At 42.4% G+C, this 15,697-nt stretch overlaps 1 protein-coding gene across 5 annotated transcripts in view; it reads left to right on the top strand.

Annotated features, from left to right (window-relative positions):
* Nucleotides 1-15,697, top strand: part of cux1a (cut-like homeobox 1a) — a 507,476-nt gene that overhangs the window by 105,799 nt on the left and 385,980 nt on the right. For all 5 annotated transcript variants that reach the window (XM_080211032.1, XM_080211029.1, XM_080211030.1 and 2 more), the window contains exon 2: nucleotides 7,587-7,697. In XM_080211032.1, the coding sequence (XP_080067158.1) occupies nucleotides 7,587-7,697 (111 nt within the window). The remainder of the gene's footprint in view (nucleotides 1-7,586; nucleotides 7,698-15,697) is intronic.

Below are 15,697 nucleotides of genomic sequence, written 5' to 3'. Positions count from 1 at the left end.
TGTTTTTGCGGGCTGATAAAGCAGTTTAACCCCTGTTGTGCTCAATCGTGGAAGGTCTCAAGCTGACCAGTGGGCACTGTGTGCTCCCTTTCCAAGGACACGTGGATGCAGTCATGGAAGAGGAGCAGACAGTTGGGCTGGACAACCCACTTGACAGCCATAGTCTGAACCTGTTGATGGCCCCCACGGCCAGGCTCTCCCTATGCTCTGTGGGTGTTGCTGGCTAAGCTAGCATTTATTGCCTATCCTTTGAGAAGGTGATGGTGAGCTACCTTCTTGAACTGCTGCAGTTCCTGTAGGTACACTCACAGTGCTGTTGGGAAGGAGTTCTAGGATGTTGACCCAGTGACAGTGAAAGAATGATATATTTCTGAGTTAGGATAGTGAGTGACTTGAAGGGGAACATCTAGGTGGTGGTTCCCAGTTATCTGCTGCCCATGTTCTTCTAGATGGTAACAGTCATTGGTTTGCAAGATGCTGTCTGAGGAATCTTGAATTGCTGCAGTGCATCTTGGGATGGTACACACTTGTGCTACTGTGTGTTTGGTGGTGGTGGGAGTGCTTGTGGAATGAGCAACTGAACAAAGCAGATTAAAGTGATCGCCATTTAAAGGGCACTGTAAGGCTCTTTATAAATGCCCTAAGCACTTAATTAAACAATCTCCTTCATCTACATATCCAAACAAGATAATTAACATACTATTAGCATACAGTGTATTGGAAAACATAACAGAACTGGAACCAGCACATTCTCTTCAATGTTTTTATCCCATCATCTTATCCTTAAACCTTTGCTGTGACTATAAAATCACAGAATTGTTAAAGCACAGGAGGAGGCCATTTGGGTCTTCATGTCTGCACCAGCATTCCAAAGGAGCATTATGACTTTGTGCCATTCCCCTGTCTTTTCCCGTACCTCTGCACATTGTTTCTGTTCAGATCATCATCTAATACTCTCTTGAATGACTCGATTGAATCTGCCACCAAGAGTCTTCCAGACAGAGTATAGAGACCCCAACCATTCGCCATGTGAAAAAGTTTTTCCTCGCACCGCATTTGGTTCTTTTTCAAATCACTTTCGATCTGTGCCTTTGATTTTGATCCTTGTAATAAGAACATAAGAACAAGGAGTAGGAGTTGGCCATCTGGCCCCCCAAGCCTGCTCCACCATTCAATAAGATCATGGCTAATCTTTTCTTGGACTCAGCTCCACTTACCCACCCACTCACCATAACCCTTAATTTCTTCACTGTTCAAAAATTTATCTATCCTTCCCTTAAAAACATTCAATGAGGCAGCCTCAACTCCTTCACTAGGCAGGGAATTCCACAGATTCACAACCCTTTGGGTGAAGAAGTTCCTCCTCAACTCAGTCCTAAATCTGCTCCGCCTTATTTTCACCACTCTTTTTCATTTGATGTATTTGTAGAAACTTTTGCTGTCTGTTTTTATATTCTGAGCTAGTTTACTCTCATATTCCATTCTACTTTTCTTTATAGCTTTTTTTGTGGCTTTCTGCTGACCTTTAAAACTTTCCCTGTTTTGGACCTGTACTTTTGGGCCTGTACTTATTGGAGTTTAGAAGGCTGAGGGGGGGGGATCTTACAGAGACATATAAGATAATGAAGGGAATAGATAGGGTAGAGATAGAGAGATGCTTTCACCTTAGAAAGGAAACCAGAACTAGAGGGCACAGCCTCAAAATAAGGGGGGAGCAGTTTAGAACAGAGTTGAGGAGAAACTTCTTTCAGAGGGTGGTGAATCCCTGGAATTCTCAGCCCATTGAAGTAGTGGAGGCTACCTCGTTGAATATGTTTACGTCATGGGTAGCTAGATTTCTGATCAACAATGAGGGAGTTAAGGATTGTGGGGAGCAGGCTGGTAAGTGATCCACTTCAGATCAGCCGTGATCTTATTGAATGGCGGGGCAGGCTCGAGGGACGAGATGGCCTACTCCTGCTCCTATTTCTTATGTTCTTATGATCATATGTTCCCAATCCTCTAGATTCCCACTAATCTTTGCCACTGTGCATGCATTTTTCTTCAGTTTGATATCCTCCTTTATTTCCTTAGATATCCATGGCTGATTATCTCTTTTTCTACAGCCTTCCTTATGTCTACAGTCCTTTCCTATCCCTGATGTTGAGGGATAAATGTTGATCAGGACACAATACCTTGCTCCATTTTGAACATTGTGTGGGATCTTTTGCACCCATTGAGGGACAGACTGTGCTTCTGTTTACTATACCATCCCAAATCTCATTTGGCAGTACAACATTCCCTGAATACTGCAGTGAAATGCTGAGATGTTGTGCTCAAGTCCCTGGAGTTGGAAACCATGATATTCTGGCTCAGGCAAGAGTGCCACCCACTGAGCCACAGCTGACATCCTATCAGATTTTCCCTTCCAATAGTTTCTAGGTTTTTTCCAGACTGTATGCCAAGGCTTTCAAATATGTCACCATCAAAGAAGTTTATTCATCCTTTTATGCCTTAAGTCCAGGTGGGTCCCAAAAGAGCCAGAGATCCATGCATATACATGCATGTAGCTGTTTGCGATTCAGACTTGTCTTTCTCTATCGTGGGTGCTTTGGATCATAATTTCCTCAACTAATTTTTGATGCAGTACTTTAACTAGTGGTTTCTGAAACTCCACATCAAGTACATTTCATAGAATCATCGAAACCCTACAGTACTGAGAGGCCATTCGGCCCATCGAGCCTGCACCAACCGCAATCCCACCCATCCTCCCCCGCCCATATCCCTACATTTTTATCCTCTAACCTGTGTATCTCAGGACACTGAGGGCAATTTTGTTTTTAACATGGCCGATCAACCTAACTCGCACATCTTTGGACTGTGGGAGGAAATTGGAGCACCCGGAGGAAATCCATGCAGACATGAGAAGAATGTGCAAACTCCACACAGACAGTGACCCAAGCAGGGAATTGAACCCAGGTCCCTGGAGCTGTGAAGCTGCAGTGCCAACCACTGTGCTACCGTGCAGCCCCTTTGCAGGAGTAAAGAACAGGATAATCAGATGCCAGTGTATCAAGTTAAAACCCAAAGGTTGTGAGTTCAAATCCCAGCATGGCAAATTGTGAAATTGAACTCTGTCAGTCTGAAATTGAATTACAAATTGAAACGATAGTCTGTGATTCAATGTAACTGACCACAGTCCTGACAGATGGCCAAGTTGTTGCATTCAGTTCAAAACAGAGGTCTTGTGAAAGTTATGGATGAACCCTTTCTCCATTCAAGATTTTCAGGTGGTTTCTGGAGAAATCGAGGGTGCTGGAACCTGTGCATGTAAGGAATATTTTCTCTTTTTGTGTCAGAAGCAGTAGCCTTTAGAATTCTGGGTATATGTCCCAATAAAATGTGAGGCTTGTGATCATTTTAGTCAGGCTTGACAAACAACAATCCCATTCAGTTAGTTAAAATGGGAACCAAATCCTTAACCCCAGGATGATTGACTGAATGAGGTTTAGGTGAGAAAATGCAATGTGATTAGTTGCAGGGCTGATTTGTGATATAGTTTTGCTGTAAGCGTTGAAATGGGCACTTCATAGGGCCTTTTCATGAACCCTAGGATCCTAAAAAATTCAAATATTTCACCGAGAAATTAAAAGGTATTTAAACCATTAAAATGTTTTCTAAAGAATTTTTCCCCTCAGTAGAGGGGATTGATTTTCCTCCCGAAGAAATTTGGAGCTCGTATAAAAGCACTCTGGACCTCCCTTGTGATAGGATTAAGATGCATCGTCCCAAAGTGTACTCATGCTTCAGAAGCTTGAGTTCTGCCTGACCTTAATTTCAATCAATGTTATAGTAGCAAGAGACTACTGGGGCCGTAATGTCTTGGGGAACTTTTACCAAGTATTTGAGTTTGTAACTTACAAGCTATCTTTGTGGTAATTTTCAAAGCAGGTTGACTAATTTGTGTTAAACTGTTCTGACAAAGGGTCCATGACTAGAAACATTATCTGTGTTTCTCTCTTGATGGATGCTGGCAGATCTACTATGTTTTTCCAGCTTCCTCTGTTCTCATCCCATCATATGAAGCACACTTTCACCAAGAGCTCCTCTGAAGGGCGTGATACCTTGTAATTGTTGTATTCTGTATTTTGAACACATTTCTTCATTACTTTCCCACTTTACCCCATTGTTCCTGAAGGTGGTGACTTAAGCTGTGCTGTGGTACCACAGGAATAGATACCCACAGCTATCTCACCATATGACCTTTCCTTTCTTTTTTCGTTTTTTGGATGGTGATGGCTAACATGAGGAGACATAACTTTAAATTAAGGGGAGGTAGTTAATAGGACAGAGGTAGGTTCTTTACTCAGAGGGTAGTAAGGGCGTGGAATGCCCTGCCTGTAGCAGTTGTGGACTCGCCAACTTTAAGGGCGTTCAGATGGTCAGTGGATAGGCATATGGATGACATTGGAATAGTTTAGGTTAGAGGGCCATTAGATTGGTCCCACTGGTCGATATAGCATTGAGGGCTGAAGGGCCTGTACTACGCTGTAATGTTCTATTAAAGCAATTAGTCTTCAGCAAAAGTGGGGACAAAAAAGAGTCATTTCCAATGGAATGTGACCATTTACACTGTCAAGATGGCGCTGAAATGTTGGTTCTGTGGCGCTGAACAAAGTGCAGTCACCAAAAAGAGCGGGAGCAGGGTTGCAGGTGGAATGGCATTTTTCTCAGGTGCTTCAGTAGCAGTGCTGCATCAGAACGCTTGCCTTTTGCTGTCTCAGCTCCCACAAAGGGGGCAGCAACCATCCTTCCCCAACTTTGATCTAGAATCTGTTCCTCACAATCCTCATGATGCATTTTAGCCAGTGACCCACAGCCCACCCGCACTTGGACAACAGCAGCAGGTTTCTATGAAGTAAACTCTCAAAACAAAGAGTTGGGGCTGAGGATAAGTTCTTCAGTCAGATCCTACCCGAATGGTTCATTAACTTACAATGCACTATACAATACATTCATTTGTCTTTCCACCTTCATTCCCTTACCTGGGAAAAAAGAGTTTTAAATTCTCAGTAGTATGAGCAAATACTTTTTGTTTGGTAGCTGCATTAAATGCATTTGTCAACTATAATTTACAGTCTCTGATTCTGGTATGTTGAGGTAACGTTTACTGGATCCATACTCTGTTTAATACATTGCAGTCTTCTTCCCATAACGACCTTTTTATTGACTTTAAATCTCATGCTCTGTGATTTTCCCCTCAAACCTTCACATTTGGATTAGTCTTTTTCTGATTTTCCTGTACCGTACGGTAGAGACTTTTAAGGGGCCTCTTGACGAATACAAATAGGATGGCAATAGAAGTTCGGGTGTTTTAGTTCAGTCGGGCAGCATGGTCAGTGCAGGCTTGGAGGGCTGAAGGGCCTGTTCCTGACCTGTAATTTTTCTTTGTTCTTTGATGTTGGATCCTATTCCAAGCTGTGCATTTAAAGCTGGATGTTACCCTTTGTCTTTGTGCTTCTGATTTTTTTTTCCCTTCCCTATGTCCTTTCTTCCTTCTCATCAGCCATTTTGTTTCTCTTTACTTTTTCTCGCTACTTTTTCTTTTCCATATCACCCATTGTTTATATCTCCCCTTTGTCTTTCTTTTTCTCACCTCCTACTGTTCTCTGTTTATTTCTGTTGTTGGGAAATCAACCTGCACTGTGGGCAGCCTCCTGGAGGAAGAGTGATCAGTTCAGATGTTACTTAATATTACAGGTTCCACTTTTGATTTGTGCTGAGCAACAACACTTTTTCATGAAGAAGAAGTCAAAGAAAGCAATTTTTGCCAAAGATCGCACCATACAAAACTTAGGAAGTGCCACAAATGTGCCCAAGATCGGAGAGTTGCTAATTTCTGCACCTTGGCATAACCAACAATGTTACTAGAAATCTCTCTCATTGTGTATGTTAAAATCAATCAGGAAACAGCAGTGAGGGGGAATATTTTCGCATGTGGAAGAACGTATTGGAAGATATGACTCAGGCTTCTTCTCCTCCTCTCCCCCAATTTTTTCTTTGCCCATGAAACATGTTTCTGTGTATTACTTCCTCCTGAAATGCATTTTGCATGTTTATGTTTGCTCAGTCTGTTGAACTTGAAACTGTGGCTTGATGGACAGGATGTGTAGAGTGTGCTGCTTTGTGGTGCAAATTGCAAATAGAAGATTGGAAGGAATATTTCGTCTTTTCACTACTTGGGTTTTTTTTTTAAGCACAGGTTAACGAGATGTGTATTGTCTCCAGACGGGACAGTTAGTGAGATTTTGCAAGCCCAGGCAAGTTGTGGGGATTACAGATAGTGTGACATGAACCCAAGGTCCTGGTTGAGGCAGTCCTTGTATGCGGAACTTGGCTATCATTCTCTGCTTAGCGACTCTGCGCTGTCATGCGTCGTGAAGGCCGCCTTGGAGAACGCTTATCCAAAGGTCAGAGGCTGAATGTCTGTGACCGCTGAAGTGTTCCCCTACAAGAAGAGAACACTCTTGCCTGGTGATCTTGGGTTCATGTCATACTATCTGTAATCCCCATGATTTGCCTGGGCTTGCAAAATCTCACTAACTGTCCTGCCTGGAGACAACACACATCTCTTTAACCTGTGCTTAACGCTCTCTCCGCTCACATTGTCTGTACCTTTAGGACGTGATTATCTGTAAAGACTCGCATTCCAGCCATTATTTTGTAAATTGAGTTTGTGTTTTTATATGCCCTGTTTGTGAATAGAACTCCCACTCAGCTGACGAAGGGGCAGTCTCCAAAAGCTAGTGGCTTTTGCTACCAAATAAACCTGTTGGACTTTAACCTGGTGTTGTGAGTCTTAGTGTTTATCCCAGTCCAATGCTGGCATCTCCACATCAGAAACAGCAGACCAGTTATAGAAATTCAAATGCTTCCGTTTATTCCCAAGCAGATTTAATCAATGAAGATCTTGTTTAGCTGCATACAGTGTTATTCATCAGCAAGCCATTCATTACAGGGGATGACTGTACTACTTATCCAAATGAAGTATTTTCTGATGCATTTTTGCAACATGTTCAGTTGTAAAACGGAATGGTCTGAAGGGCGTGATATCTTTCCTTGTGATTGCTGTGTTCTGTATTTTGAACACATTTCTTCATTACTTTCCCACTTTACCCAATTGTTCCTGAAGGTGGTGACTCAAGCTGTGCTGCGGTACCACAGGAATAGATAACCCATAGGTATCTCACCATATGACCCGATGTTGCATCCTATTCCAAGCTGTGCAATAAAGGTGGATGTTATCACCACCAAACTGACCCTACCCTCACCAACATTCATATGTGACCTTTCACAAGTGTCACTAGAACAGAACTGGCAATATAGACTGATTTCCCCCTTCCCTTGTCTAGTGTAATATATGCGAATGTTTCTGCTGCCAGTCCACAGATTAGTTAACTTCATATGAATCAGGAATCAGCCTTCTGGTCTGTACACTTTGTTACTTGCTTGCTTTCCAAAGATATGTTTAGTTGTTGGACATACAGAGTTTCCTCCTGTGCCAGTAGCAGTTCTTTTCGCTGACTTGTTCTGTTTTTTTTTTACAGAGAGAGCTTGATGCCACTGCTACTGTATTGGCCAATCGACAGGATGAGAGTGAACAATCCAGGAAAAGACTCATTGATGAAAGTCGAGAATTTAAGAAGAACACACCAGAGGTGGGTGAAGGAGAAGCTGTACTGATTGTTGTATGCAATTGGGTAAAATCATGGTTTGGTTACCAGACCTAGCAGAGAATAGACGTTATTTTATACTGGCAATGCCAATAGTTTCTTGTTCCCAGAAATGTAAAACTTTGTCCATGCTCTAGCACATTTGAAGCCTGGAAATCCCACGTGAAAGTACATCTCCTTTGAGGATGTCTACCTTTCTGTGACTCCCCGAATGTGCTTTATATAGCTCCCCTTTACATTGGTCAGTTTCTTCCTTCTGTCATCAGTTGCACAAGTGAGAATTAAACATTCAGTATTCATTCTTGGGGCACAAGTGTCTTCAGTTTCTTTTCTTTAAAATTACAGCATGCTATAGGTGACCTTTTGTTTCTCAGGACCATGATATCTCTTTCAAGTATCTATTTGCAATGTGTGAACCTAGACAGTGTGGTGGATAGGGCTTTGAGGAAGAGAGAATATTGAAGCTCAGCTTGTTTGTCAATAGTGTTCATCTAAGAACGTAGAATTCAGAGAGAAGTAGGCAATCCAGCCCTTTGAACCTGCTCCGCCAAAGTACTTCCCATCTGGATAGTCATAAAAATCAGGAGCTACAGTGAATATTTTCTCACTGTTTTCCAAGGAATACGCATATCAGTTGTAGCATAAAAGAAGGTTTCATTCTTGTGATTTATATATTTTAGCACTACACTCGATTGTGTAAGTACTAAGTGAATCACTTTGGATAGGAGAGTAGAGAAAAACACCCTTCCAGGCAGCTTTAAGCCTGTTCTGGAATTTTCCTTGGGGTTTGCACCATTTCTGATCAATACACAGGTGAACAGCCACCAAAACAAGAACAACTTATATTTACATAGTGCCTTTAATGTAATGAAATATCCCATGGTGAATTTGAAATCTCTTATGTTCTTTCAGTTTTTGCCTCTGACGCATCCTCTATTTTAATTGCTGACCCATTGGCGGCCATGCCCTCAGCTTCCTGGGTTCTAAACTTTGGCATTCTCTCCCTAAAAAGCTTTCTGCGCCTTTAACTCCTTCTTCAAGACTGTTCTTGAAACCCATATTTGTGAGCAAATGTTTAATCACTTATCCTCCTAATGTCTCCTCATATGACTTGGTGTTCAATTCTGATGCTCCTGTAAATCATCTTGCATGTTTTCCTACATTATAGACATAACATAAATGTAAGGTGTTGTTAAATCACCACCACCATCTCAGTAATTAGCTGCTGAGAAGGGCACAAAAGTGATCGTAAGTATACATTTGCACCCTTCCAGCTGAATCTCCAGCACATTTTTGCCATTGTGCTCAACAAATCCTGCTGTTAGATTTTGTAAATTGTAACAGTTCCCTTTCGACCCAAATAAAACTACTTTGCTTTTAATTCCATTGTACAAAATTCCCAATCCGAGCACAAACAGTTACCCAGTCATTGAGATTTTAATGAAATGCATTTAACTCATTGCTTGCTTACACCTGGAGTCAGCAAGATATCAGAAAAATCAAAACATTTCCATGTAAGATATGATTTGCCAAGTTCTATTCCATTTGAAGTGTGAATGTTTAAATATGCTGGAGCATTTGTAAATCTTCTGTGAACTCCACTGTAGTCTTGATTCAGGCACAATCAGCATTTAACTCTACCAGCAGAAACAAGATTAAAAAATAAGGAAGCAACTTGTCAGAGATAGAGCATGTTGTATAGTGAGGGAAAAGAGATGTTCTTATATAGATTGGGACAAATTGAAATGATTTGGACGATGAATGGCAAAGTGATGTTAGAAATGAAACAGGATGGATGGAGGAAAGTTAGAGGGTGAAAGGAAAGAGATGGTGTCATTGAGATTGGATGGATGTGAGAATTACTGAGTGAATTGGAAAGGGAAGTTACATATTACTTAGTGGGAGGGGATGGGGATATGGCGGAGGTCTTGAATAACTTTTTTGTTTCGGTCTTCACGGAGGAGGACGTGAATAATTTGCCGGATGTTAGAGATGGAAAGGTGGTAAGACTGGAGGGTCTTGATGACATTACTGTTACTAGAGAGGTGGTGCTCGACAGACTGGAGGGGCTGATTGTGGACAAGTCCCCAGGACCGGATGGAATGCATCCGAGGGTCCTGAAAGAAATGGCGGAGGTGATAGTGGATGCCTTGGTGGTTATTTTCCAGACGTCGCTGGATTCCGGGGAAGTGCCGGAAGATTGGAAAACGGCTAATGTTACGCCGTTGTTTAAGAAGGGTGCCAGGCAAAAGGCGGGGAATTATAGGCCTGTTAGTTTAACGTCTGTTGTAGGTAAAATGTTAGAATCCGTCATCAAGGAGGAAATAGCGAGGCATCTTGAGGGGAACTACTTGATAGAGCAGACGCAGCACGGTTTCGTTAAAGGGAAGTCGTGTCTGACAAATTTACTGGAGTTCTATGAGGATGTGTCTAGGGCGGTGGATAGAGGAGAGCCGGTGGATGTGGTCTTTCTTGATTTTCAGAAGGCGTTTGACAAGGTACCTCACAAGAGGTTATTACAGAAGGTCAGGGGGCATGGAGTTGGGGGTAGGGTGTTAGCGTGGATAGAGGACTGGTTGTCAAATAGGAGGCAGAGAGTGGGGGTCAATGGGTGCTATTCGGATTGGCGGATGGTGACTAGTGGAGTGCCCCAGGGGTCGGTGCTTGGGTCTCAGCTATTTACCATTTATATAGATGATCTGGAGGAGGGAACCGAGTGTAGGGTGTCGAAATTTGCTGATGACACCAAAATTGGTGGAAAGGCAAATTGTGCGGAGGGTGGGGAGAGTCTACAGAAGGATCTAGATAGGCTGGGCGAATGGGCCAGGAACTGGCAAATGGAATTTAATGTTGGCAAGTGCGAGGTGGTCCACTTTGGTAGGAATAATGGTAGGAAGGATTATTACTTACGTGGAGAAAAACTGCAGCAGGCGACGGTGCAGAGGGACCTCGGGGTCCTTGTGCATGAGTCGCAAAAACCCAGCTAGCAGGTGGTCAGGAAGGCGAATGGGATGCTGGCCTTCATCGCGAGGGGGATTGAATATAAAAGTAGGGAGGTCTTGCTGCGGCTGTATAGGGCATTGGTGAGGCCGCAGCTGGAGTACTGTGTGCAGTTTTGGGCGCCGTACTTACGCAAGGATATTTTAGCCTTGGAGGGAGTGCAGAGGAGGTTTACTAGGCTGATGCCGGAGTTGAGGGGGTTGAGCTATGAGGACAGGCTTAATAGATTAGGCTTGTACTTGTTAGAGTTTAGAAGAATGAGGGGAGATCTCATTGAGACGTATAAGATGATGAATGGGATGGATAGGATAGAGGTGGAGAGACTCTTCCCGCTCAGAAAGGATAGTAGGACTAGGGGGCATAGCCTCAAGATAAAGGGGGGGTGGTTTAGAACAGAGTTGAGGAGGAACTTCTTCACTCAAAGGGTGGTGAATCTCTGGAATTCTCTGCCCGTTGAAGTGGTGGAGGCTGCCTCGCTAAATATTTTTAAGACGCGGGTTGATGGGTTTTTGATGAGAGAGGGGATTAAGGGTTATGGGGAGAGGGCGGGAATGTGGAACTGAGCCACGACAGATCAGCCATGATCTTATTGAATGGTGGGGCAGGCTCGAAGGGCTAGTTGGCCTACTCCTGCTCCTATTTCTTATGTTCTTATATTGGATTAGATGAAATGGAGAAGCATTGAGCAAAGAATGGTACAACACAAGAACAGACCCTTCAGCCCACTAAGCCTGCACTGTATTGGAAGTGTGAAAATGTGAATATATGTGCTTTGAATTGTAAGCCTTTGAGTAAAATACATCCTCTGTGGAACTTGTAAGCGAAGGAGCGCACAAACTGAAAAATGGAAGGTTCTGTGACATTGCATTCATTTTGGCAAAAAGCCTACGTCGCCTCAGCAGTTTTAACATTTCTTATAGCAGTGCTGTAATAATCATAACACCTTAGCTCCAATATTAGGAGAGCTGACAATATTCTTAATTAGTAACTTATTTCCCTCTCCCTTTAGTCAACTAAGCAGATTGAGTCAGCATCTTGCATTTCAATTTAAATCCATTGTTATGATTGAATTAATAATTTTTGTTGAGAGCATCATGGGTGTGAGGTGTTAGAATAGTTGTCTTTCTCACTGAGCACAGAAACTACACAGAAGCAGGCAAACAACAGATGAGACCTCGTAAAGTTGTAATGTTATATAAGGGATCAACAATATATGATGGAAAAAAAAGCAGTCATCTGGAGCTTGTATGTTCTCCCCGTGTCTGTGTGGGTTTCCTCTGGGTGAACATAAGAAATAGGAGCAGGAGTAGGCCATCTAGTCCTTCGAGCCTGCCCCGCTATTCAATAAGATCATGGCTGATCTGAAGTGGATCAGTTCCACTTTTTCCCGCTTTCTCCCCATAACCCTTAATTCGAGTACAGACCCAGGCTATTTAGTCTCTCCTCATAGGTCAACCCCCTCATTCCCGGGTGGTCAGGTTTCCTCTCATAATCCAAACATGTGTGCGGGTTAGGTGGATTGGTCTTGCTCAGTTGTCCCTTCGTGTCCCAAGATGTGTAGGTTCGGAGGATTAGAAGGATAAATATGTGGGTTTACAGGAATAGAGCATGGATTGGGCCTGGGTAAGATGCTGTGTCAAAGAGTCAGTACAGCCTTGATGGGCCTAACTGGTCTCCTCCTGCACTGATCATTTAAAGACCACGAGAATCTAGGGGTTAGGATCATATTTTCATTTTTAAAATGAGAGCTTGATGTATTTAAATATGTCTTGCACATCCTCAGATATGCCTCAAAACTAATTAATTGCTATTGAGTTGCAGTCAGTATTATATAAGCAAATGTAGCAACTAATTTGTACACATCAAGAACCTACTACAAACTGAAAAAATAAATGAACAGTTAATGTGTTTTGGTGATTTTGTTATTGTGTCTCTAACGTTAACTGCCCAGTTTGACACTAAATTCACTGATGACTTTTCAGTAATGAGTGAAATATATTAGTTGTATTTAAAGTCTGATGTTGCTGTTTTGTATTGAAATAAATGAGGTATCAGTCAATTTGTTGAAAAGAATTGGTGAGCAAGTTTCATTGCTGCGAAATGTCTGAGTGAGTATACATACTAAACTTTTTTCAAAAACTAATCGCATGATTTTGGTAATATGGTCGATTGCTTTCAGGCACTTCAATTTCCATCTATTTACAGTCCCTCAGAAAACATCAACACTATAAATGAGATGGTATCTCTGGAAGATTGGCACTTAGTGTTTTTTTTTATCAATATGCCTAGCAGAGTATGTCTGAGGCCCAAACATCATCACCTTTTTCTTTAATGACCTTCCTTCCATCATAAGATCAGAAGTGGAGATGTTCGTTTATTGCACAATGTTCACCATTTGCAACTCCTCAGATACTGAAGCAATCCATGTCCAAATAAGACCTGGAAAATATCCAGGCTTGACTGATAATGGGCAAATAACAACATTTGTGCCACACAAGTGTCAAGAAATGATCATCTTCAACAAGAGAAAATCTAATCATCACACTATGACATTGAGTGACTTCCAAAGAAGCATGCAAGGATTTGAGTGGTAACTCTTAGTAGTCCTCGGCTGAGAGGTAGCCCTCTCAGCTGAGGGCTCAGTTTCTGCACCATCACTTTCTCAGCCGAGGGCTCAATTTCTGCACTACCACTAATCTTACTGTGCTTACCCCAGTCTAATGCTGGCATCTCCATATCAACCCTTAGTAATCCAGGAACCTGACCTGGTACAAGTGGAATGCTGGAGAATAAAAGATGTGAGAAGCAGGAAGGTAGTTTTGAAATTGGTGTCAAATCGTAGCTAATGAGGGGAGGTTTAAACAGAATGCAATAACATTCCCCCTACGTAAATGCCAGGCGATTACAAGTTGCAACGAGAGCGAATCAAATTATTGCCCCATGACATTCAATGGCATTTCCATCACTAAATCCCCCACTATCAACATCTTGCAGGGGTTACCGTTGACCAGAAACTGAACTGGACTACAAGAGCAGGTCAGAGGCTTGGAATCCTGTGGGAAGTAACTCACCACCTGATCCCACAAAGCCTGTCCACCATCTACAAGGTACACGTCAGGACTGTGATGGAATACTTTCCTCTTGTCTGGATGAGTGCAACTCCAACAACATTCAAGAATCTTGATGGCATCAGGACAAAGCAGCTACTGGATTGGCAACCCTTCTACAAACATGCCCTCCCTCCACCACTGATGAACAGTGGCAGCAGTGCGCTGCAGTAACTCATCAAGTTAGACAAATTTCCAAACCCATGAACGTCAGAAGGACAAGGCCACCATCTGGAAATTCCCATTCAAGCCAGTGACTATCTTGATTTGAAACTGTATCACCAGTCCCTCAGCGGCTGCTGGGTGAAAATCCTGAAACACTGTCCCTAGCAGCACTGTGGGTGTACCTATACCATGTGGACTGGAGCAATTCAAAAAGGCAGTTCACCACCACCTTCTTGAGGGCAATTAGGGATAGGTATTGAAACCTTGAATGAATACATTTTTCAAAAGTATTTTAAAGCACTGGCATGCCTTGTGAAATGCTACTGGTCAGAAAGGTACTGGCAGTCTCAGCTGCTGATTTGCTGATTGGCTGAGAAAGCCAATGCAGGATGGAAATAGTGCTGCACTTGCTGACCAATACAAACCTAGAACTCTTTTTACTGCGACAGGGGAAGTTAAGATGATACTTTTAAAAGACCCTGCTTAGTAATATTCCCTGGCAATGTTTTAACTTCCTCTTCCGAATCAGTAGGTTTCCTGAATGCCTTGTTGCTAGCTTTTTTTTAAAATTGTTCACTGATTTTGCTTCCTGATCCATATTTTTCTAACCTGTTCCACCTTTAATTTGTGGCTGCTATATTATATGACCCTGTGCAAAATACCATGGACCTCAGTTCACCGATTTTCTCTACTTTCCTCTTAACTCTCCGCTCCTGGCTTTTCTACTCCATTGTGTAACATATAGTAGTTTGGGCCATATTTCCACCTCTGCCCTGGTGAGATGGGGTGCTTGCTTTGCCCTCATTGCACGTGATCATCATTAAAATAAATTTTCACCTAAATTTTTTTGCTGCCACTGTTGTGAATGGCCACTTGATTTGGGATGGGCTGACATCGAAAGTGACCTGTCGGAAGTTGAAGTGTGATCCGAGATGGGGTCTCTTCTGATTTTGCATTAATTCCACTGTTATTGCTATTCCGTGTTTAAATAAATGAACTGAGTTTCAGTCAGCAACTGCAAATGATGTGGTAATGCTAATTATTTTATGTGGATTTGAACTTTCACCTCTGGCCTCCTGTGTATCATCTACTCCCTTTAGCCGACCACTGCTACTAAGCCCTGGAACTCCTTCCCTGAACTGCTCTGACCACACCTCTTTCTCCTCTGATAAGGCCCTGCCTGAAAACAAGAATTTAAACTAAAAATGTGAATGAGCAACACAGCCCCAGCAATTAGCAGATAACACCATTCATCTAAACTTGGAGTTAGGCCTTATAGCTTTTATGGCTCAGCATCAACATATTTTTGTCCAATTACACCTCACTGCCTTTTTCAATGTTATAGGTGCTAAATACTTGTAAGTTGTTGATGATAAATTGAGCAACAAATGATATTGCATGTGCTGTTGAAGATAAGATGATCTTTTGATGTAACTTTGCTGTGTGGGGGTTGAGGCAGTCCCTGAATGATGTTATCTTCTGATCTCTGGAGCTGTGTTGCTCATTCATCATTTCTTTATAAATTCTTGTCTTCTCTGAAAAGTTAAAGAATTAGTTCTCGTTTGTATTAATATTTTGGAGAAGTTTGGAAAGTCCAGAACAGTAAGCTCTACTTTAAAATGTTTGAGCTTTCAACAAATGAATTTCTGCCTGAGCTGTAGCTGGAGTGAAAACTGGGACAGTTGCAGTCTGCTTTTACTCAGCTTTGTCTTG

This window comes from Carcharhinus amblyrhynchos, chromosome 23, assembly GCF_965287045.1.
Source record: "Carcharhinus amblyrhynchos chromosome 23, sCarAmb.v2.hapA, whole genome shotgun sequence".
Classification (NCBI taxonomy): domain Eukaryota; kingdom Metazoa; phylum Chordata; class Chondrichthyes; order Carcharhiniformes; family Carcharhinidae; genus Carcharhinus; species Carcharhinus amblyrhynchos.
This window is presented reverse-complemented; position numbering and strand designations above follow the sequence as displayed.